At 44.4% G+C, this 24,775-nt stretch overlaps 1 protein-coding gene across 2 annotated transcripts in view; it reads left to right on the forward strand.

Moving 5' to 3' along the window:
• PLXNC1 (plexin C1) overlaps window positions 1–24,775 on the forward strand; it is a 149,101-nt gene that overhangs the window by 85,036 nt on the left and 39,290 nt on the right. For both annotated transcript variants that reach the window (XM_043562116.1, XM_043562115.1), the window contains exons 11-20: window positions 2,697–2,876; window positions 5,279–5,366; window positions 7,686–7,889; window positions 8,013–8,198; window positions 10,008–10,110; window positions 13,391–13,492; window positions 13,798–13,901; window positions 18,086–18,124; window positions 18,369–18,493; window positions 19,797–19,995. In XM_043562116.1, the coding sequence (XP_043418051.1) occupies window positions 2,697–2,876; window positions 5,279–5,366; window positions 7,686–7,889; window positions 8,013–8,198; window positions 10,008–10,110; window positions 13,391–13,492; window positions 13,798–13,901; window positions 18,086–18,124; window positions 18,369–18,493; window positions 19,797–19,995 (1,330 nt within the window). The remainder of the gene's footprint in view (window positions 1–2,696; window positions 2,877–5,278; window positions 5,367–7,685; window positions 7,890–8,012; window positions 8,199–10,007; window positions 10,111–13,390; window positions 13,493–13,797; window positions 13,902–18,085; window positions 18,125–18,368; window positions 18,494–19,796; window positions 19,996–24,775) is intronic.

Genomic DNA, 24,775 nt, shown 5'->3' on the forward strand with positions numbered 1-24,775 from the left:
GTTGAAATCATAGTAATTTATCCTTGGTAATATAGTAAAAAGCTTTCCCTTACGCCAAAAGAGTATCATTGTGATTATAATCTTTTCCAAGTATTGCCACGTGCCAAAGTGGGCAGTTCATCTACATATTTGTTATCACATAATTTTAATAAGTAGAATAATTTAAACACCACTTTGGAAGCTAACTGTGAGAAAATCTGTCCCCTCTAAGCCCCCAAAGCCTCAGAACCCACTAATTTCAGGATGTTGCCTCTTTGAGGTCTTGATTCATTTCCATTACCAGAATCAAGTATTTTGAGTAACAGACATCATCTTGAAGCTGATGCACTTAGAAAAATAGTTGCATACTTAGGAATCTGATGGAAAACTATGACAGCTCTTCCGATGTATTACCCAAAGCTGAAAAAAGAAACGTTCTGGCATGTTCTATTATTCCTTGTAGCCTTCTCTTTACTGGATTGGTCTCAGGCTCAACTAATAACTAAATGGAACATATATTAGTAGTTTAAAAAAAAAAAAAGACCAAACACCCCAACACAGATATCTGGTCAGTGTACCATTTGACCATCATTATTTCTATGACTTCTTTCCCCCTCACTTGTCCTTTCAATGAAACCTGGAGAGAGAAAAAAAAATTTCCGTGTCTCACTGACACCCTTGTGCAAATCTTACCCCCAAAAGAGATGTAATAATAATAACACAACAGATAATTTGAGTTTCCTGCTTGCTAGCTTTTGTAAGTTTGGGTTGATTTGAAGTTAGAAGACATTGCAGTTTATATGAAGTAGAATACTGGGCTCATTCTCATCATGGGAATGCATCAAAGACAATCTGCTGAAGCATGGTGTTTTCGGTTTTAACTACTAAAACAGATTTGCACAGCATTTTAATCTGCCACACTTATTTACTGAATTTTCTGTTTTAATTCATTTGCTGCATATAACTGCCATCCTCTTCCCCTCCTAACAGTAAATTTAGGATGTCTGTCATCTTGATGGAGAAAGCTGTTCATTGGTAGCTCCACTCTGTTTTGCCATTTACCAGAATTATCAAGCACACATTGGCGGCTGTATCTATGCGGCATAGGTGTTTGGGTACCGTTGATCCTGGCTAAATACCTTCCTGCGCAAATCTTTGATTTTGTGTTGAAATCTGTGAAGTTAGACACCTGTGTGTTCACTGAAAGGCAATCACCTTCACTGGCAAATAAGCCGGTTTTCAGAGCGTTTCCCTATTTTTGACTCTTTAGGCTCTCATTTCAATTCCGAATGTGTCTTGAGATACTGCAGTTATTCAATTAAACGACTCAGAGACCTTTCTGCATGTAGCATTTCAGTAACCACATCAGAGTGGTGAACCCAAGTTCACAAGCAGTAAACATAATACCCGGTTAATCCTATATCTGAGTTCATGCCGTAATCCCACACTCCTTTAATATGGTATTTTTCAAATGCCTAATTATTCTGAAGGGAAACATGCGAGGATAATAGTGGAATGACCCCCATTTCCACCTCTCTCCTTCCAAAATTTATAAACAAGGTTGAATTTTAATGATTAGCCATTTTACGATGAATTTCCTAGAGCTTTGCTCTGAATGTAAAGCTTAGGATGTAAATCTGACATAGTGTAAATGCACACTGACTCAGATGCTTTTTGAATTCGCCTTTATGTTAGGATCTATTATTACTACTTAAAGGATATGTGCATTAATGTTAATAATCATGTGCATATCCTATAAGTAGTAACAGGAGATTCGCACGTAGCATAATCATGCTGAGAATTATTCAACACACCCCAGTCTTAGTGATCTTTTGCTTTTGAGGGTCATTGTAGACATGATGTACTGAGGAAGTGCAGGTTACAGAGGGAATGTTGTAGAAGGCTCTGCTTTGACTCCCGAGGGGCATCAAGGGCATGCCCTGTGGATGTCAGGAGCACCCAGGATATTCCCAACTAATTTCTCGTCTAGACCTCCTTGGGAGGCAGCTCGGCTCTGGTGCTGATTGATCCTGAGATCCCTGCGCTCTTGGCATGGACTTTGGTCACGGGCACTCTGTTCTTAGAATGGCAGAATCCCCGTCTCTGCCTGGGGCGGTGTTCTCTCCTTCTACGGTCTAACTGGGACTTCTTTTCTCTTACGCTTTTCCTTGTGGAAATTTCCAAGCATACCCAAGAGACAAGAGCGCGGTGAACCTCTCCGTACCCATCCTCCAGCTTCCAAACTTGCCAACATCTTGCCAGTCTGGTTTCATTTTTGGAGAGGAGGGGAGCATGGGTAGCTGGAGGTTTTAAAAGCACCTCCCAGACACCATATCCCTTGACACACACCTACTTCAGTATATGTCTCTCACAGATAAGGACCGTGCCATTCTCAAACCCAACAACGTTAACAGGAAACCCTGCACAGTCCATGTTTCACTGATAGGACTTCTTAAGGGAACTGGTTACATCTCCTTTCCCCACTTCTAAGGGGCATTTGCAAATAAAAACATACAAATGAAAAAAGAAAGAGGAACCCTGCCCCAGATGATCCCCACCGTGGTAAGTGGCCCCTGATGAACCCGCACTTACGTGCGGCTGTTCTGATAGTTTGTGAACTGTTGCGGTTCAAGTAAAATTCGTACGCCGTCATGTTCGGCACACAACTGTGCTCCGTGTCTGTGTCACTTACGAGTTGTTTTTCTGCCCCTTTCTAGAATACAGGTCAGCCACGTGCTAAATGACACCCATATGAAATTCTCTCTACCGTCAAGCCGAAAAGAAATGAAGGATGTGTGTATCCAATTCGATGGCGGGAACTGTACATCTGTGGGACCCTTGTCATATATTGCTCTGCCTCACTGCTCCCTCATATATCCTGCCACCACCTGGATCAGGTGCTTTCTAGACTCCTGTCTTTCTGTCAGTGTGTTTAAAGGGGCCATGTGCGTAAAGATCATGGGTTTTCCACAAATAAATACAGAAATAATAGTCCTATCTAAATTCCTCTCCCGGAATTCCCCTTAGGATTTATTCCTAGAAACCAAACATATTCCTGACCAGCAGATTGCTTCCTACTGTCACCGTGAATACTGGGAGCACGTCCTGCTTTACTCTGAGCTGTGGCTGCCAGGAAACTCACGGCTAAAACGTTTGCTCGCACTCTGGTTTCTCTTCAGGTTGTATGATCTTTTGCCCTTCACAATGGTCTTTGAATTGTGGTATCCATTCTTAGCCTACCTTTCTGATACAAAGGTACCACGCCTCGCTCCTGCCCATGACACTGAGCTTCTCTCTTCCATCTTTCATTTCATAATGGTTTGGGTACACTGTTTTGAATAATTTGAGGAGATATCGGGAGCTATCGAAATGAAAAGCAGTACCTACATTTCGAAGATACTCCCTAAGAGAGATTGACATTCTAAAATAAACTCTTCCAGATGACTCCTGTATATTAAAAACGTAAAATAAAAACAGTCCTCTGCCTCGTTGAATTTTAAATTCACGTTCAGATTTGGAATACGACCCTGACGATAGTTTTCATAATAAGATATGTCACCAACACAGCATGAAACTAGTTTTCAAAGTACTGTCGAGATGAAACTATACATAAACTTTTTTTTTTTTTTTTTTAAAGAAAGAAAAAGCGCAGGGGAAAAACGCTTCTCGTATAGTATTGTTACTTAAGATCAAGTCAGAAGTGCATGTCAGGGTTGGTTTCTTCTGAGGCCCGTTCTCTTGGCTTGTGGGGACATGGTCACCTCCTTGTACCGTCACATGCTTTTCCCTCTGTGACTGTCTGTGTCCTAATCTCTTTTTATAAGGTCACCAGTCAGATTATTGGATTCGGACCCACCCCCGTGATCTCATTTCATCTTAATTACCTCTCGAAAGAACCTATCTCCACATGCGGCCCCATTCCAAGGGACCAGGGGGTCAGGACGTCGACACTTGTGCCTCTGACAGTGGCACGAGAAAAATGGAAATTCCCCAACCAAGCCCCTAGCACTGCACTCCCTGCTCTGGGTCTAAATCCTTCCTATCAGTCAAAGCGAGCCTTGAGGTGACAGTCCCCACGTGCCTTGTGTGGTGTATCTAGTAGTTCAGTTAATCCTCACCGAAGGAACAGCCCCTTTAGCAGATGGGGGAACCGAGCATAGAGCATTCAAACAACCTGCCTGGGCTCCCACGCCGTCTGGGTCCAGGCTGCGGTGCTCTGAACCACCAGTGTTCTGCTTTGCCATAAAACCGGGCTTCCTTATGATGTTGTAATTGCGGTATAGTCGACATATAACAGTAGCTTCAGATGCAAACATAGTGATTGTGGGAGGCTTCTTAATGTCCAGTCACCTGTGATATTCTGTGCCTGCGTCTCTGAGGTCTGCCTGGCCAAGAATGTGGCTCGGCAGTCTGGCCATTGGCAGAGCTCGTTTTCTAGTAATGACGACAGGCTGGCATGAGGCCAGCTCGACCCTTCCCTCCCTCTCCCCCCCCCCTTGTGACTGGAGGTTCAGGGCTTAATGTCTTCCTTCTGCCCTACACAAATTGGCCTGCCCAGGCTCACCTCCCGGTCTTGTCATCCTGGGCCCGGCTGGCGAACAGAGCTGACCTTCCCAGGCTCCTGTCCCCTGGAATGACCTACATGAATGGGGGTGTGAGGGCAGCCGGAGCTGGGGACAGCTGTTTATTTCACATCTAATGACCACTTTGCTTATATGTGATTATGTGCTGAGAATATGTGAAATCATTTGGCTTGGTTTTGGAGAGAGGGAACGTAGCTGTTATTTATATGGTCTACCAAATGGGAATTTATAGTTTTAATGTCATTTATAATTTTACCTTGTCCAAAATGTTCCCTATCTCCCTAAATAAAGTATAATTGGTAGGTTGGGAGTTTGATTTTGAAAATTGTTAGATTGAAGGGTCTTAATATAGATTAAACAGCAATCAAACAAAATTCTGTTTAGTGAAACCTTTTCAAGGTACAGCCGATGATCTGATTAGATGTGGCAACATGATATAATAAGACTCAAAATTCTGTTAAAGAATTTGGGCATTTTCCTAGAATTAAAACCAGATCTGACCTGAATTTTTATATTTATGTATCTTGAAAACTACGCGTTTGTGGTCAGTGTCGTTAAAAGATGTCTATAATCGTCCTGCATTTGAAATTAAAATGTATTACTTGGCTCTAAATATAACCGGGTTTCATGTGTGAATAAAATGATAGATTTGCTCATAAATGCAAAATTCCTGTATGTTTACTATGAAACTCCTATTGTTGCTTTTTTCTTTGCAGTGGTGGTCAAAATATAACCATCCTGGGCAGAAATTTTGATGTAATTGACAACTTAATCATTTCACATGAGTTAAAAGGAAACATAAATGTAAGTCTTCAGCTACCTTGTAATAATAGTAATTTTCAAGGATGATTTTGTTTTCATCACACTAACATCTACTGGGAAATATCTTTTATTTCTGTGCCTTTGTGATATTACAAGCTTTTTCGTGTTGGATGGTATACACCATCTGGGCCATAATGGAAATAATAAGACCCTCTCCTTGTGGTTGAGTATTTCCAGTTGTGGCCCAGAGGAGAGAGGAATGAGCCTGGGACGACAAGGCCTTCCATTTCCTCCACGTGGGCTTTGCAGGGAGGCACTTTAACGCAACCACGTTTAGGACTATGTGTGACCATGCCTTGTGAGGGGTGAAGGCGAGATATCTAGAAGAATAGCATTTTTGTGCGGACGTGGTGGCGGGGTTCCCATCGTACTGAGAAAGCTGTGGTTCGGAGGCCAAGTGACCTGCGTGAGCCCCCAGAAATCTTGTCATGTATTCCTGCTCCTGCCATGGTCTGGTTTGGTCCCGTTCCTTCCGACCTCGCCTCCTCTGACTTTGCATTTCCCCACACAGGGGGTCTGGTCTCTGGCCCTTGTCCAGTTCTCACACCGCCACAAGTCACACACGGGCCTCGTCACACAAAATGGTGGATTTCTCAGATCTAGGTTGAGGCCTCTGAGTGTACTTCTAATTTGCTTCTCAGATGCTCTCCCCACTCTCTCTCCCCCTTTCTCTCCTTCCTTAATGAGACATGTGAAGGTAGCAGCCTCTCCTGCCTGACCACTTCCTGCCACAGCTGGAAGGTCTGCCCACGGCCACAGACCTGGCCCTGTTTGCGACCAGTATGGGTTCAGGCCTAGGTGCAGATGGCCTTCCCGAGTCTTCCTTACGTCCCTGTCATACACGCATCCACGTCCTGACATAGCCAGAGCCAGTTCCGGGCCTTGCCTCGTATCTGATTCCGGGCCATGTCTCCGTGATGTGGACACACGCACCATTTTTTGTTTCATAATATTGCCAGAAGTGTGAACAACAGATCTAGGGCTGGAATTTGGAGAGGGGTTCAAGGGGAAGGGGGTTTTGTTTGTCCAGATCTTTGCATCAGATCTTCCCACCTATGGCCTCGTCCTACCCTCTCTTTTCAACTGCAATATTAGAAAGTAAATAACAAACAGGAAAGCTCGTCACCTAGCAAATTTTTTTTCACAAGTTTTATTGCCCCCTTTTTTTAAGAGTTGATTTTTAAGTCCTCTCCACACCTAACGTGGGGTCGAACTCACAACCCTGAGATCAGGAGTTGCATGATTCATGGACTGAGCCAGCCAAGCGGCCTTTATTGTTCTTCCTTATTTTTTTTTTTTTTATAAATGTTTACTTATTTATTTTGAGAGAGAGAGAGAATGTGAACTGGGGGAGGGGGCAGAGAGAGAGGGAGAGAGAGAATCCCAAGCAGGCTCTGCACTGTCAGCACAGAGCCCGACGCAGGGCTCGAACCCATGACCCAAGAGATCATGACCTGAGCTGAAATAAAGGGTTGGACGCTCCACTGACTGAACCACCCAGGCGCCCCATATTATTGTTCTTCTTTAAAACCTTTACCAATCTCTTTTCCAGCAACTTTCTCTGCCCGTCTCTCTGCACACCTAAAAATGACCGTATTTATGTTTTGTATAAATAGACCTGTAAAGCAGGCCACACTTTCTGCGTTGTTTCCAGTCTTCATGCTCTGCATTTTCATGGGGGGGTCACGTTGTCCCTTTTGCTTTTGTTTTCCCCTACTTCTCGTTAGATCTGCAAAGGCTTTGCCTCCTTGTGGCCAGTGATTTCTGCTAAGTGTCGCTGAAGCCTCCTCCACAAGGAGCGATGCAGTCGGTAGTGTACATGGCCTCACTGGAGGACGGTTCCCTCCCTGCCCACATTTCACAACACGCCTTGAGGGCTCGCAGCGCGCACAGACCCTTTGGTGCAAAGTCTTCCTCTTTCTCTAGCCTCCTTCTTCCTGTGCACCCTTTTTCCATTGCATAACCTCCTGGCTGCTTTCATTATCACTAGTAATGTCCACAGTGATAGGAGCTAGCATTCATTGAGTACCTACTGTGTGCCAGGCACTATTCTAAGCATGTTTGCACATGTAATCTCCTTTAATTTAACCCCCATCTCGTTTAACAGGCCCTCATCTCATTTAATTTGATTTTGGGTTAATTCAGCCCTGTGAAGGTGGGGAGGTGGTTTCACTGTCCCCATTTCGTAGATGAGACATTGGAAGCACAAAGCCATTCAGTTGTCTGGGTCGCCTCTCTCCTAAATCCTACAGCTAGGACTCGGTGACAAAGTTGTTAAACTGCTCTTTTCTCCTCCGTCAGGTCTCCGAATATTGTATGGCGACTTCCTGCAGGTTTTCAGCCCCCAGCTTCAAGGGTTCGAAAGCGCGGGCCAACGTCACCGTGAAGCTGAGAGTCCAGGAGACCTACTTGGACTGTGGGAGCTTGCAGTATCTTGAGGACCCCAGGTTCACAGGGTGTCGGGTCGAACCCGAGGGGGACACAGAATTGGAAGTGAAAATTCAAGTATGTTTCTCACTTATCTCGGGTGGGATGTGCCCCCTGCCCTTCGCGACTGGCAAGGTGTGCTCGTGTCTGTGGGTTCCCTCGTGCGCCCTGATTTCTCCATCTCCTCTTTGCTCTTCCCAGAAAGAAAATGACGACTTCAACATCTCCAAGACAGACATTGAAATCACCCTCTTCCATGGGGAAAATAAGCAATTAAATTGCAGTTTCGAAAATATTACTAGAAATCAAGATCTCACCATCATCCTTTGCAAAATTAAAGGCATCACGAACGCAAACAGCATTGACACCTCTTCCAAGAAAGTCCGTGTGAGTCATCTGCCAGCCCTACCTATTGGTCTTACCTCAGTTGGGGCAGTTCCTTGGCTAAACAGAAGCCAGAGTGGAATCTGCCGTGGATCTTTAGATCTTCACTTTAAATAGCAGATAAACAAAGCTTGTATTGCGAGCACAAGCATAATTCCTACAAAATAGCTGGCAGAATCCATCCATGTGCCTATTGGAATGTCAAAGCATTGAACACACCATTGTCTATAATACTAATGAGTCTTGATAGCTTTTGTTCTAGCCATGCATTTGGACTGTAGCATCTGCAGGCGGAATCTCTAGACCACTGACGAATGAGCTGTCATTCTTTCCCCAAATGTGGCAGTGACATGTCTTAGCAGATTCCCAGCATACTCAAAGCAGCATTAGATTCTGATGGAGACCAGATAATCTATGTGTCGTGGGCCACTTCCTCCACCACAAAGGCACACTTGCAATTCATCTCTCCCCGACATGTTTGAGGGTCCCATCACGGTTATATTTATGTCCCACAATAAAGATGTGAGACCCTTGGGAGAGGAAACATATTAGAAGTCTGTCTTTATGGTGTTCATGCCATATGAGGCTCTTCACAGTCTATACCAAAAAAAAAAAAAATGCTTTATGACCTGTAGTCATAAATATTGAATAAAGGTCAAGGAAAAAGAACATCAGACTGGAAGCCAAAAAAAAAAAAAAAAAAAAAGATGTGTTCATGTTCTAGCTGCACCGGCTAATAGCTATGTGGCCTTGGGTAGGTCACTTGGCTTTGCTGAGCCTCCCTTTGTCCATCTGTATGGTAAAGAGGGTATTAATTATTATAAATCAAGAGCACCAACTGAGATTACAAGTGCTCCCACGTGTCACATTGGTTGAGAAGAACGGTGCTAGTATTCTTTGTTCATGAGATGGTTCCAGAGTGCCTATACTGAGATGGGGATACAGCAGAGAAGAAAACAGACCCCAAAATTCTGTCTTTGTGGACATTACCTGAAGAGTCATGTAGTGAAGGAAATAATTTAAAAATGTGTTAGGTGGTGGTGATCACCATTGGGAAAAATGAAGCAGCGGGCAGTGATGCAAGTTTTACAATGGTGGGCAGAGAAGGTCTCTCTGGAAAGATAACATTTGAGTAAGGACCTCAAGGAGGAGAGAGAATGAGCCATGGGTTCTCTGGGGTGTGGAGGGTTCTAGATAGATGGAACTACAAGCTGCAAAGGTCTTGAGTCTGGAGTCTGCCTGGTGCATTTGAGGAACTACGAGGAGGCCAGTGTGGCTAGAGCAGACTGAGCAAGGGGAATATTCCAGAAGGCTGGAGAGTTAATGGAGGGAGCAGGAAGAGGTAAAAGATGATTAGGACCTTGTGGGCCATAGCAAGGGCTTGGTCTTGAGCTCTGGGAAGCCACTGGAGAGTTTTGAGCAGGACTCCCGTGAGCCTACTTAAATGATAAAGTGCGTTTAGTCTTCATGACAAACTTACGAAGAGACAACCCCACATCTCAGTTTAAAGATGAGGAAAGTAAGGATCAGATGGTTAAGTTAAACCCCTATGGCAAAGAGGACTAAATTCTAAAATCTCCAGGTGTAGTCCAGTGTACCTCAACTGACATATCTGGAAACTGAGGCACACTGAATGTTCTCAATGTGCTCAAGATCACATAGCTAATCTGCCCGAGGTGGGACTTGAATTCATATATCCTACCTAGCTCGTCACCTCTTTTTGCATCTTGGGGAAAATGATTTGGAGGAAAAAAGGTGTATATAAATATGGCACCCAACTCAACTGAGTCTAATGACACTCTGTCTCATCAGGTCAAACTGGGAAACTTAGAGCTCTATGTTGAGCAGGAAACAGTTCCCACCACTTGGTATTTCCTGATTGTGCTTCCCGTCTTGCTCGTGATTGTCATTTTTGGTAAGTGTCCTGTTTGATTTTGTCAGAGAAATTACTCCCTGAGGCGTCTCATCAGGCGGCAGACTCTCAGCTTTCAGGGGCTGTTTGCTTCAATTAAGTATTAATGGATGAAAACCCAAATCACAACTTTGGGAAAAGAATAATAGGTACATGTTGAGGGCTTTCTAGACATTTTTTTAGTATGCCTTATTAATACAAAGCTGGATTACGAAGATGGTATCTTGGTGCTCGAGAAATATAGTCCACTTCACTTCTCCAATATTGTGAACTGTGATGATGAATGGCCCATTGACGTTACTCCTTCAGAATTGCTCTGGCATTCTGGACTTTCAAGATCTAGTCACCTCCTCCTGCCTCTCACCAAACACCAGCCCCTGCTCCCACCCCAGCTCTGCGTTTCCTGGCGGAACTGTGTGTTAGGAGTGTGGTCTGTACTGGGGCACCTGGGTAGCTCAGTCAGTTAAGTGTCGGACTCTTGGTTTTGGCTCAGGTTATGATCTCACAGTTCTTGAGTTCGAGCCCCACGTCAGGCTCCGCACTGATAGCATGGAGCCTGCTTGGTAGTCTTTCTCCCTCTCTCTCTGCCCCTCCCCGACTTGCTCTCTATATCTCTCTCAAAATAATAAAAATAAACTTAAATTTAGAAGTGTGATCCGCACCATCTATTCAAGTGTCCCAAGGCTCATCCAAGCACAGAGATCCATGGTGGTTGCTCACTGGCCGAATCTGGTTGCTCACTGGCTGCCAATCTGTTTTGTTTGTTTAAAATTAGGTGAGTCACCTATGTTGTGCACCTGAAACCGGTGTCCTTGTATGCCAGCTATACTTCAACTTAAAAAAAATAATTAAATGATTCATATTTTTTAAACAGTCTTTTGAAAATTTGAAAGACCCGGATCATTGGGTCTCCACGTGTCCATAGCTCCAGTTACTGGAGCTGAGTAGTAGCTACACCTTGAGACAGGGCATGTGGTCACTGGGGTTTTGCCACAGTCTCGCCACCTGGGCCACGTGACTCATCTGTGTACCTGGTCCCTGTAGTCGTGTGGTGTGTGGCCTGGTTCTGAGCTGCTTTTCGTCTAAAATCGATGTTCTCTTGTCCTTCTTAGAAACAGAACTCTCCTCCACCGACTAAGCGCGGCGCACTCCTTGATTTAACACACGCATTGCCTTTCTGACACCTTCTGTTAATAGTTGCCAATGTTTCTTTCCTTCCATGCACTCCTTCATTCCTTCATCCATCCCTCCGTCCATTTACCTTGTGTTTACTGAGCACCCACTGCGCAAGTCTCTGGAGCTGGAGAGAATGAGTTAAGGCCTGGCCCTTTCTCCCAGCTGGTTCTGAGTCCAGTGAGGGAAGGACTCCCGTGTGTGATGAACTCATTTTGCAAAGACCCTATTTTGCCCTGTTGATCATTTCAGCTATTTTCTTGTGCTTCGCCCCCAGTTGTCCACCCCTATTATATATCGGGAATCCAGAATTGGGCTTGATATTTTAATAAGGTCCTGGCTGGTACTCGCTTCAAGTAAGAAGAATACTTCTAAACGCTGAGCTCTATTTGAGACTCTGCCAGTGTGAGGCAGCAGTAGATAGAACAGTCTCACCATAGAGTCACCTCCACTTGGTGACTTACTAGAAACCTCTGATCTCTTCCTGTGCTCTGGTGACTCATCACTCCTCTCAGTTTGTTGTAGAGATTGTTTATGCTCTTGACAGTGAAGGGGGCTCAGTTTGACACATGGCTTTTGGCTTCATCAGCATCTGCAAAGCCCTTTAAAACTCTCATCCCCTTCCACGGGGCTCCTGGGTGGCTCAGTTGGTTAAGTGTCCAACTTTGGCTCGGGTCATGATCTCACGGCTTGTGAGTTCGAGCCCCAAATTGGGCTCTGGGCGGGCAGCTCAGAGCCTGGAGCCTGCTTCGGCTTCTGTGTCCCCCTCACTCTCTGTCCCTCCCCCACTCACGCTCTCTCTCTCTCTCAAAAATGAATGAACATTAAAAAATTTTAAAAAAAGAACTCTCCTTCTTACCGTGATTCCTGGGCACCATGTGTCACCAGCAGCTGGAACAGATGTGAAGTGTACAAATATCTTAGCTCATTGGTCACATCGTTAGTGAAAACACGAAGCACACCCGGCTGAGGCCTGCCACCTGCAAAACCTCTCCACTGTGGCTTCCCCTGCAGGTGTCAGCCATGAAATTCCCACTGCTTGATGGACATGGCTGCCTCACTCCCTGAGCCAGCGTTGCCCAAAGTGTGGCCTGAGGAACTGTAACCCCAAGTCACACTCCTAGAAAAAGGGGTTCCGTCGTCACATAAATTTGGAAATCACTGCGTGCCCCATCCTTATTCTGAAGATACACAATGCATGTTATGATTGACGCTGGTGACTTTGTGGAGAACTGTATTGAGTTTTGTTTCCTCCTGCATCACTCACATCGACTGGTAGTGGGATCCTTTTATCGTGAAGTTTCTGCTAAAGGAGGAAACCCTTTCCAGAATAAGGGTGCAGCCGACAGTTGTTGGGTATTGTTTTTAAAATACAACTCCTGAATGCTTTCTGTGAGTTACTCCTTATAATCCAGTCAACGTCACAATGAGGCCGGCACTTTGACAGATGAGGCAGCCAGCCACAGAGATGCTAAGGAACTTACCAGAGGTCACGCAGCTCATAATTGGTAGAGCAGGGACGTGGACTGAGCACCAAACCTGTTCAGTGCGCTTCTCTGCAGCACAGTTAGAAACCAGATGAAATGGGGAAAGAAGCAATGTCCCAGATCCAAGGGCTCCTTGTGGACGGCTCACCATGTCACCCAATTTGATCTATGCAAGTTTGACTTATATAGCTCGCCGTCGATCTGTGGTTTCCTTCTACAATTGCAGCTCCACTTTATTTCTCCAGGGATGTTTAGAAACATTAAAAAAAAAAAGAATGGAACAATATACGTGGCCTATGGCTGTAGGGAACCTTGGCTCGTTTCATTACTTTTCAGCCAGCTGGGATCTTTGGTTACAAGTGAAGGTTATTTGATTTAGTTTTTACCATTAAGGTGGGTAGTTTTGTGTTTTCCTGCTGCATTTTAGCATCGTCCTCCTCAGAGTGACCCCTTGCTGGGAATGTTCCTTTTGATACACTCCATCTCTTAAATGCTATTCTTTCTCTATCTTCCTGTCTCTCTCTCTCTCTTTCTCTCTAAAAGAAATGTCAAGGTTGGTTTGGTTGTCCTGTTTGTTTTTTGAGTTAACATGTCAATCTGATGCTGGATGTCTGTCTCCTCAGCGGCCGTGGGGGTGACCAGACACAAATCGAAGGAGCTGAGTCGCAAACAGAGCCAACAGTTGGAGCTCCTGGAGAGCGAGCTCCGGAAAGAGATACGTGACGGTAGGCTCCAAAATTTTATTTGTAGAAAAACAAGCCTTTTTTCTAATCATTTTTTCTTTTTTTACCCTTAAATGGAGCTGGCCACAGTAATGAGAACTGTTTGTATAATAGAAGACATCTGAACAGCAGGGTCTAGGCCTGGCTTTGTGTTTTACTTCAGCTCTGCTCTGCAGCCAACCAAGTAATTATCTATTGTTTCGTCTTTAATGAAAACCAAGGTCATACTCCGTGTTAGACAAAACAGCAGAAGATCTTATCCATTGTTTGTTGAGTTAAAATATTGCTCTTGGGATTCTGTTTTGCAGGCTTTGCTGAGCTGCAGATGGATAAATTGGATGTGGTTGATAGTTTTGGAACTGTTCCCTTCCTTGACTACAAACATTTTGCTCTGAGAACTTTCTTCCCCGAGGTAAAAGAGCATTGATCATATTCCTAAGGTTGAGTCTTGAATAATAATGAAGGTGCTTGTTGCTATTGTCAAAATGGGCGTTTGCTTCCAAGGCAGCTGTAGATAACGTGCTTGGTACAAAATAATGGCTCAAGTTTGAGCAGAGCAGGGAGCAGGACAATTATTAATTGGATTGATGAGGATATAAAGCAGTGATGGGTCACTGACAATTATTCTTTGTCCAGTAACAAAAACCTAGGAGGGACAGAAGTTCAGAGTGATGATTTTTGCTTTATTTTACTACCCGTTTAGAGCTGAATTTGTAGCTGGGAAGCCCGCTAGTTTATTTAAAAATCAATAAATTGTGGGCTGGCCAATTTGTTGTGTTTATCTGCATGACTTCTGTTGCAGCTACTAGATTATTCACTATTACTTCTCAATTGGAAATGAAAAGAACTATGGGCCGAGAGGGAGGGAAGTCGACATGTGTAGAATTTGAGTTGATAGCAGCCATTTTTAGCAATGTCGAGTTTTTATGGTTCTCTTCAACAGTTGTTCTTTGGCTGATCAGTCCGTATCATCCTCATTTAGTAGAAATAGTTGCACGAAATGATTGATTAATCCGTTCTGGGACTCCGAGGAGTAGTCTACTTTAACCCTTTGGGTTTTCAGTCTCACTCTGTTCTAACACCTCCATCTTCTCCCCCACTCACTCAGCCTTCCTCATTCACACTCCCAAGTCTTGGGTGAGGTACACTCATCTGCCTGCCATCACCTCCACATCCTGATGCCCCCACTTCACCACGTTGCCCTTTTTTGTCCAGAACTGGTGACCACAGAGGGGCCCAACCTCTGGAACATCAACACAGACGATCATGTTTAACTCTAGATTTCTAAACAAAGCCAGCCCAGAGCTTATATCACCTTACCAGAGCTTCTCATCTACATTTGGCCAGAAGCCTAGAGTTCAGAAGCTCAGACACATGCAGTAAGCAATTTCCAGTTTCTCTATAATTCTAGAAGCAGACACCATGATATGTGATGCTGTGTCTCAAGGTTGGGATACCTCCATAAAACACCCACCATATTTTTTTTTTTTGGTCCAAGCCTTACTATTGTAAATCAAGAAGGCTATAAATAAGACCTCAGTTTTTTGTGCTTGTACAATATATTTTTTAAACTTCTCCTCCAGGAGTACCAGGCACCCAGGCTTGCATTTGCCACCTCATCCATCCATTTCTATGGCAGAACACCACCTAGGGAGGGGGGTTCAATTCCCTGAATCAGGATGACTATGCAGGACATCACCAGTCCTATTCGCCAGCTATCTGAGATCCCCATTAAGAATTTAATAGCAATAAAATAACAGAGATTTCTACCATCAACATGAGGATTGTGTGGGCTTTTACAGTTAATGATTGCTCTTGAGTGCTGAAGGGAGTAAAACTGTGACCTGAAAAAGAAATTGCCCGGTCTTCTAAATTCGGTAATCAAGAGCAAGATTAGTGATGAATGCAAAAGACACTGTTGCAAATTGACTGTTTTGGAGGGCGGGCGGGGAATCCCAGGAACAATGCTGTATTATTTTAGAAGAGAGATACAGCTGACCCTTGAACAACACGGGTTTGAAGTGCACGGGTCTACTGATACATGGATTTTTTTTCAGTAAAACAGTACAATCTCATAAATGTATTTTCTCTTCCCTATGGTTTTCTTTTATAGCTTTTTAAAATTTTTTATTAAAACCTTCTTTTAAAAAAAAATTTTTTTTTAACATTTATTTATTTTTGAGACAGAGAGAGAGTATGAATGGGGGAGGGTCAGAGAGAGAGGGAGACACAGAATCCGAAACAGGCTCCAGGCTCTGAGCTGTCAGCACAGAGCCCGATGTGGGGCTTGAACTCACAGACTGCGAGATCATGACCTGAGCCGAAGTCGGACGCTTAACCCACTGAGTCACCCAGGCGCCCCTTTTTATAGCTTTTTTTTTTTTTAAGTTTATTTATTTTGAGAGAGCATGTGAACACACATGAGTAGAAGAGGGGCAGAGAGATAGAATCCCAAGCAGGCTCCATGCTGTCAGCATGGAGCTCCACACGGGGCTTGATCTCACAAAGTGTGAGATCATGCCCTGAGCTGAAGTCAAGAGTCATACACTTAACCGACTGAGCCAACTAGGTGCCCCCCTTCCCTATGATTTTCTTAATATTTTCTTTTCTCTAGCTTATTTTATTATAAGAATACAGTTACAATACAAAAAAACACATAAACTGTGTTAATCAATGGGTTATGTTATTGGTAAGGCTTCTTGTCCACCAGAAGGGGTCCACCCCTTGTGGACTATTAGTATTTAGGTTTGGGGAAAAAGTCATATGCAGATTTTCGACTGTGCAGAGGATCAACGCCCCTAACCTCCTCATTGTTAAAGGGCCAACTGTAGTTGCAAGAAGCCAAACTGATTTAACTCAGGGTTATGTATAATCTTGAATGGCAGTTGGGAAAGCCATGAAAGCCAAAGTCGGGAGGAGTCACTACAGGAGAGGACCCAGAAAAAACAAGGATAACTATCAGAACCCTATAAAGACCCAAGTTACAATTGAATTTATAATAAAAGATATGGAGAACCAGAAGATCATAGTCTTTGATCACAGTCTTTGAACCAGTTGAAATATATTCTAGGCTGCAGATAAGTCCTGTGTCAATTAGGCCCTTTACAGATCTATCCAGGAGCCACATCCTCTAGGCCTGGAGGTTGGGTGTTGGATGAAAAACGTGAGTGGTTAACACCTAACAGACAACAGTAGGCAAAACCACAGGAAATTGTTCACAGAGGCCAAGGTATTACCTGGTTCTGTGCCCTGCCCTTTGGTTTTTGGCTTTTTAAAGCCTTTGTTTTCATTCTATTGACTGGTTTGTTTTGCTGAAAATAGGAGAAGAAATAAGAGTGAGCAGTGCACCCTACCTCCTAGAAGAGGGAAATTTAAACGAAGAGAGGAAGGAACCTTAGAATACAGGGAGCCATCATGGCATTTCCCTATTTAAGGTCAGGAATCAATCTGTTTAAACTGTCCATATAAAGTTGGTTCAGCAGAAAAATGTTAGGAACTAGAAAATGCAAACCCAAGGTCTGATTTTTCTGCATATTACTAGAGGAGAGTATGACCAAAATAGTTTGAGGTCTTCTGCTTAGGCTAACAAATTTGAAACTATAAAGCAAAAATCCTCTGCAGAAGAAATTTACTTTAATGAGGTATAAAAATAGCCTAAAGTTTCAAATATTACCCCTAAAAAAGAGGAAGAGAAAAACCTGAATATTCAAGTTTATATTTTCATTCTGTTGACTCATTTGAAGTGTTACTCGGCATGCTTTTAAAATTTAATCATTTAATTCCAATCAGATTTATGACACATTAAAAAAGGAAACTCAAATTTAAAATTTCACATCCAGGAGCCACACAGCATAGCACACAAAAATAATTGTAGAAACCGGCAGAACAGTAGCCTTGCGGTCTAGTTTGCCATAAATTGGTGACAAAAACAATAAAAACAGCTGCCATAGAGAACTTACCGTGCACCCATTCGTTTTGTTTTCACCCTAAGCCTAGGAGGTGGGAATCAGGAGTGTCCCCATTTTGCAGATGAGGAAAGTCAGACACAGAGAAGTTACATAACTTGCCCAAAGTCAAGTGACCAGTAGGTGAAAAAAACCAGGACAGGAGCCCAAGTAATTTGGCTCCACATCCTAGCTTTTAACCACCCCACTCAAGCCCTCTCCAGTAACACTGTACATTGAGACAGTAGATACGACCGAGCTGAGACTTGTAAAAACTTACCGAGACGACTCCATATGTATCCTTAGAAGGTAAATTGCTTGAGGAGTGGTCTGCACGTTTGCACAATCTTCTTTACCGCTTCTTTCACTTTCGAGTCAGTTCTTTTAAAGTGTGAGATGCCTTCCTCTACCAAAAATGGGACTGATGCAATAATCATTCTTCATCTTAGAGGCTTCCAGAATCCACTGGTGCTTCTGGAGAGCTCAATAATTATTTATTATGTATCAGAGGATGTACAATGAACCTAAGCCCAGAGGCTCTTCAGGTTAGCAACCAGTGTCTCTATTAAAACGGACTTGGGTATTATAGCAAAAATACACTATTCATTTCCTTTGGATGTTATGAATAATAAAAGTGTCTCCTTCCTCTCAGTCAGGTGGCTTCACACACATCTTCACTGAAGATATGCATGTAAGTCTATAAGTTTTCATCTTTAGCCCATGATTGCCTTTCATCATGTCCTCTTCCTCCTCCTCATCCCCATTATTGAATTTTTGTGAGTTTTTTGGAATCATGAATTCAATATTAATTAACCTATCATTTTGGGAAACCCATTGTGGATCTATCTTCTAACTTTAATAAGTTTATATATTTATATCATATCATATCATATCATATCATATCATATCATATCATATCCATTTGTTTTTTCCAGAACAGAGATGCCAATGATAAGAATGAAAGTCTCACAGCCTTGGATGCCCTCATTTGTAATAAAAGTTTCCTTGTTACTGTCATCCACACCCTTGAAAAACAGAAGAACTTTTCAGTGAAGGACAGGTATTGGTCAATTTATTTATATTTTGAAAGTCATTAAGTAGGGGAAATAAAAACTCTAGAGCCCCTTGTTTTATTTCCAAACCACAACCTGAACTCAGTATCTTGAAAATGTGGATTTACCTATAGAGGCTGTCTGATCGAAGGGTCATGAAGCCCTGATTGCTCCATTTCAGATATCACACACCTCAACGCAAATTCTGTTTTGAAAGACACACACACACATATACGCCTCCCACCAAAACAAACAAACAAAAACCCTGAAAAACCCAACACCAAGAAAAAAACATGAGTCCTGAATCAAAAAAGCAGAAGTGTTATTTTCTGTTTCTAAAAACACCTGAAAATTTGGGAAAGACGTTCATTTCTTGTTTACCACTTTAATTTAAAAGTTTAAGTGCTAGAAACACATAAGAAGTCCTGGAATGAACATTGGTGCCTGGTTTTTATGGATTGAGGACAAAGGTGGTTGACCTAAGACATTATAAGTGCCCACTGGACAGCACCCCATCGCCCTTTGGCTTCTCTAGAAGACACCATCAGTGTCAAGCCCAGCCACAGCTAATAGTTAACCTCATTAACCAAGGCTCTTTTTTTATGTGCTTCTTTATCATCTGTATACCTTCTTTTTTTTCTTTCAATTTTATTGAGATGTAATTGACATACAGCACTGTATAAGTTTAAGCTGTGCAGCATAATGTATTATGTATAATGTATTATACATACATGTATTGCAAAATGATAACCACAATTAAGTTTAGTTCGGATCCATCATCTCGTACAGATACAAAAAAAGTGGGGGCGGATGAACTTTTAGGATTTACTCTCTTAGAACTTTCAAACATACCATACAGCAGAGTAGCTGTAGTCATCGCGTTGTACGTGACATCCCTAAGCATTTACTTCTCTTATAACTGGAAGTTTAGACCTTTTGTCCACCTCCCTCCAATTGCCCCTTTGTCCCCCACCTCTGGTAACCACAAATCTTTTTCCGTGAGCTTGGTTCTTTTTCTTTCTTTTTTTTAGATTCCACATGTAAGTGAAGTCACATAGTATTTGTCTTTGATTTTTTCATTGAGCGTAATGCCCTCAAGGTCCATCCATGTTTTCACAATGGCAAGATTTCATTCTCTTGTATGGCTGAACTGTATTCGGGGTTGGGGGGGGGGGTGTTTGTGTGTGTGTGTGTGTGTGTGTGTGTGTGTGTGGTACGCAAATATACCACATTTTCTTTATCCATTCATGTGCTGATGGACAGTTGTTTCAACGTCTTGAGTATTGTAACCAGGGCTCTATTTTTAAACAGGTGTCTGTTTGCCTCCTTCCTGACCATTGCCCTGCAAACCAAGCTGGTCTACCTAACCAGCATCCTGGAGGTGCTGACCAGGGACTTGATGGAACAGTCTAGTAACATGCAGCCTAAACTCATGCTGAGACGCACAGAGTCTGTGGTTGAAAAACTCCTCACAAACTGGATGTCGGTCTGCCTTTCTGGTTTTCTGCGGGTAAGTGTCCTATCCCTTGGCCGGTCAGAGGTAAGACAATAGGTGGTTATTTTTAGCAGATGCTAATGCCTTTGCCAGGGTAAGTCCTGAACACTCCATGGTGTCAGCATTTAACCTCTTTGAGACTTGGTCCTTGGCAGGAGCAAGTGGAGGGGAAAATAAGAATTGTTTTTGCTGTAATCTATGTAAATGTGACTCATTTAGAATTTCCTCAGGTAAAACTTTTTTTTTCTCTTTGAAACAATTTCACTGTGGTAAAAACAATTAACATGAGACCTATCCTCTTACTAGATTTTTAAGCGTGTAAAACAGCGTTGTTATCAGTAGGCATGATGTCGTACCACAGATTCCTGGAACTTATTTGTCTCGTGTAACTGCAGTTTTATACCCATTGGCTTTGGGTATAAATCACACCGGTAACTAACAACCAGGGTCCAGGCGGTCTAGTTAAGAGAAGAGACTGGGGGGGACAGAATATTTCAAATGCTGAAGCGAGCACGTGACTCGAAGGGCCTCTGAAGCATCTTGGAAATACCCGTTTACCTACTAATACAGGAAGCTAATTACACTCCATTCTAACCAGGCCTTCCACAGGATTCTGTTTGTTTAGCAAGTCTCCAAAGAGCCGCCCGCCCCCTGAGTTCCAGTTGGAGTTACTGTCTGAATGTGGTTGTAGCCTGATTGAATCTTAACATCCTTTTGAATGCAAAGTTTGTGCAGACTCCAGTGGGTCAGAGCATGGGTCCTGGAGCCCGCCTCCCGGTCTGCATCTGGACTCCCGTCACTTACTAGACGAGCCTTCCGGACCTGTCTCGGCCTTGATTTTATAACCTATAGAATTGGAGGAAGAGTAGTTTAGGGCTGTTCTGAAGCCTGGATGAGAAAATGCATGTAATTGCTTGTCACCAAGTAAGCACTCCATAACTGTTGGCTGTTATTATAAAATATTAATAGGAAAAGAAGAGTGTTCTGTTGAACCCAATCTTCATTCAGCCCTCTGAGGCCCCTGTACAGAATATTCTTAACCTTCTTTAATTTCACCAGCCATCCAGATTCCAGCAAAACTGCATAATTGTGTATTTGTAGCTAGTTCCAAAATCTAATTAAACTTTGAATAAGATACACTGTTATGCCACAGGTTTTAACAGTGCTACTTAAGTTTAGATCCAAAAGCAGCACTTTAAATAGACTGTGCTTAGTTTAATGTTTAATGCAATCTTACAAGTAGACGCACAACGTTTTTTTCTTGTTTTTTTTTTTTTCTTTTTTTAACCGATGCCTTCCTCTCCCAAGGCGCTACCCATTTATTAAGATTAATGAAATCTGCCGCCTTTTCTGTTTACTTGGTATAAATCATCATACGCTTTGGGGAGGTGTTGAGCAGTTACTTCTGGGGTGAATGTTTTTGCTTTCGGCCATCTTAGCCTCAGCCACAACCACATCTAGACAGAGGCGGCTGGCCCCACACCTGGGTCCTGGGTCTTAGTCTTAAAAGGCAGGCTCCTGCCCCACCACTGAATCACAAGCCCTGGGGGTGCTTTCCAAGCTTCTCCAAGTCATTGCATGCGCCTTACATTTGAGAATCCTGCGGTAATAGAAAGAGCCCTGGAGTGGGAGTCTTGGGTAGAAGCAGCAGGTTTGGGCTCTAAATTCATGTCAGCCCCAGTTAGCTGTGCGTCTCTGGGAATGGTACGTCTCGCCTGAGCAACTATTTTCTGTCCACTCCGTAGGGGGGCACGGTCACTGGTTTTAAGCTTCTTTCCAGCCCTCTCTTCTGGGATCTGAGCCCTCAAGTGCCGGTTGGAGCCTTGTTTTTGCTCCCCTGGGGCCTTAAAGAGGTGAGGGTGTTCCAAAAATCTGGGCGCTAAGCCCAAACGGCTCCCTTGAGCAGAGGATTCTGGGTCAAGAATTTGCAGTGCTGATTCAAGAGTATGTCGAGCGCTTGAGACGGTGAGGGCCGTGCGCGCACCAGGAGGAAGTGGCAGCGAGCTAGTCAGTGAGGCTTTCGTTCTCAGTGGAATAATTCCCTGTGCTGCAGAGGGTCTGACGTCCCACACCAGAAGCCCAAGGGGGTGGGGGACTCTGACAGCCTTGGTCCTTCCACCCTGCCCCACACCCAGTTGCCTGGATGCCACTGGCTCTGTGACGCCCCGGTGACTTCCTCCTCTCCACTTCCAGGGCTCCGTGAGGGAAGTATTCCTAATAACGGCCATTTGTTGGGTGTGCCAGACATCATGCTAAGAGTTTTGCTTTCTTTTTCTCATGGCATCCTCTCATTTAACCCTGTGAGAGGAGTATCTTGATGACCATTTTGCACACGAGGGCATTGGGGCACACGGAATGGACGTGGCTCTCCTCGGACCCCACAGCTGGTTTTGGGAAAGCACCAGGGTTTGAGAGCTCTTCGCCACCCCGCTTACTGCTTCCCCAGTGAGGCGGGTACCGCAGGCTTACGGGAGGATTTAAGGATAGAAGGAGATCACAGGCATGAAAGCCTCTGGCTCAGCCAGGGCCAGAGTCGGGTCTCACAAAGAAAAGGAAGGTGAAGGGGCCGAGCTTGGTTCCCATCACAGGAGTGGTTCCGGAAGGTGCACTCCCCCACAGCCGGCTTTAACCCTGGGGAGCTGTGTTCTCTGGTCCCATAAGACACCTAAGCCCCCAGCAATTGTGACTAACTTAGAACTTGTGTCTGATAGTGACGGAGAGGGGGCGCCTGGGTGGCTCCGTTGGTTAAGCGTCCAACTCTTGATTTCAGCTCAGGTCACCGTCTCGCGGTCCGTAGGATCGAGCCCCATGACGGGCTCTGCGCTGACAGTACGGAGTCTGCTTGGAATTCTCTCTCTGCCCCTCCCCCACTCTCTCTCCCTCCCTCCCTCTCTCTCAAAATAAATGCATTTTTAAGGTGGTTTTATTAAAGCACGGGGATGGGACCCATGGGCAGGAAAAGCTGCCAATAAACACACATTTTTAAAAAATAGTGACAGGCCTCATAGTTTTCTAAGCCAGATACACGTCAGAATCCCCTGGGAAGGTGTTAAAACCACAGATGCCCAGGCCTCACCTCCGGAAATTCTGGATCTGTAGGCCTACAGTAGGGTCCGGGCATCTGAATTTTTTACATGAGCCCCAAGGAATTCTGGTGACGATTACCCAGGTTTAGAACCCTGGGTGTGGATAACAGTGTAAGGCAAAATATTACTTACCTCCATCTAGCTGCACTCTGGAGAATTCTGGGGAACTCCTGACTCCAAAGCCATGGAGTCCATAGCTGCCCTCCAGCCCCGCAGAGCCCACTTGACCCCTAACTGCAGCCTCTGTGGGCACATCCAGCCCACAAGGCTCGTAAGGACACTCACCCCTGTCTCTGATGTGTGCTGGAGGGAAAAAGAGAAGTGGAAGTTCTAAGTTTGCAGCCAGGACATTACCCAAGGGGACAGAGGGAAAGAGAAGAGAGCAGCATTGTTGTGAACCATGAGATAAAGGAAGTTTCCCAGAAGAATTTAAATGTCAGGTGCTAGTCCCCGCTCTCTCCCCACCTGGGAAAGTTTTGAACATTCCAACTGTGTCCTCCACTAAGGAAGAGACTCCAGGACATGTCAGCAGGGAAGAGAAGCATGATAAAGGGAAGCCAGTGGAATGGAGGGTGGCAGAAGGGGACCAAAGGAAACCCTGGGACCGGGGAGGGCACATGTTTTTGCAGGGAGTATAAAGCATGGGATGGGCAGGCTGGGGGGGAGGGGGGCGGGGTGAGATCCCAAGAATCTTGAAAGAGGTCTTTGTTTACCTGTTCAGGGGAGAGCAGGGGAGAGACCCAGTGGAATTCCTCCTTTTCAAGCCGGGCTGTGACACTGAACGGTAAACGGGTGCTTCAAGCCTTAGCCACTTGGCTGGTATCCTCATCACCAAGGCAGTTTGACTTCCAGGTTCCTGGCTCTTCCTCTCCCACGTTTGGTTACTGTCTGTTGATTGTAGACCTTGATTGTTTAGCAAATATGCTACTGAGGACCGGGGCTGCATGCTCTGTGAGGCTGAAATGGAAGAACACACCAGCCTCCCACTTGAACCGCTCAGAGCCCACGCAAGCACAGCGTGGCTGCAAAGTGGAGGCATTTCAGTCCCCCTGAGGGTGGCAGGTAGCCCCTGGTGTAGGCACAGATGCACACGGCAGAAGTTGGGAGCAAGAAGCAATCGGGATGGGCTGAATTTGGGAGGAAGGCCTTAGAGCTATGGTGTCGGCTCTGGCCCAGGGAAGGGAGTTAGGGTACACGAGTGGCCCCACACCAGCAAAGGCAAAGGGTGCCGGTACATGTCCCACCCGCAGCTCTGCAAACCACAGGGTGCTGGCCGGCACCAGGGGAGAAGGGAGGAAGGCTACCGATTGTGATAACTGAAGGCCACTTCCTTCATGAGAAGCTCTTAACACCAAAAAGTACCCTCTTGGCAAACGTACAAAATGTTCTGACATTTATTCTGGTTACCAGAGCTAATTATCGTGTGTGCGTTCTAATGCCGTTTATTTTTGGTTTGCTCAGAAGGGCGATTCAATAAGAATGTAAACAAAGCTTAGGCCTCTGCCTCTCCTATAGGCATTAGCCAATATGAGCATCCGTCTGCCATATAGAAGCTTAAACGTCATAGAACCATCCTCTGAGAACTTCGTGCTGCTGTTGACTGTAAATTCTGGATGTGTGTGCGTGTGTGTGTGTGTGTGTGTGTGTGTGTGTGTGTGTGTGCCTGCATGTGTGGGGAGAGGAGGCGCTTCCTGAGTTTTGCACCCAAT

The sequence above is a fragment of the Prionailurus bengalensis genome, chromosome B4 (genome assembly GCF_016509475.1).
Source record: "Prionailurus bengalensis isolate Pbe53 chromosome B4, Fcat_Pben_1.1_paternal_pri, whole genome shotgun sequence".
Classification (NCBI taxonomy): Eukaryota; Metazoa; Chordata; class Mammalia; order Carnivora; family Felidae; genus Prionailurus; species Prionailurus bengalensis.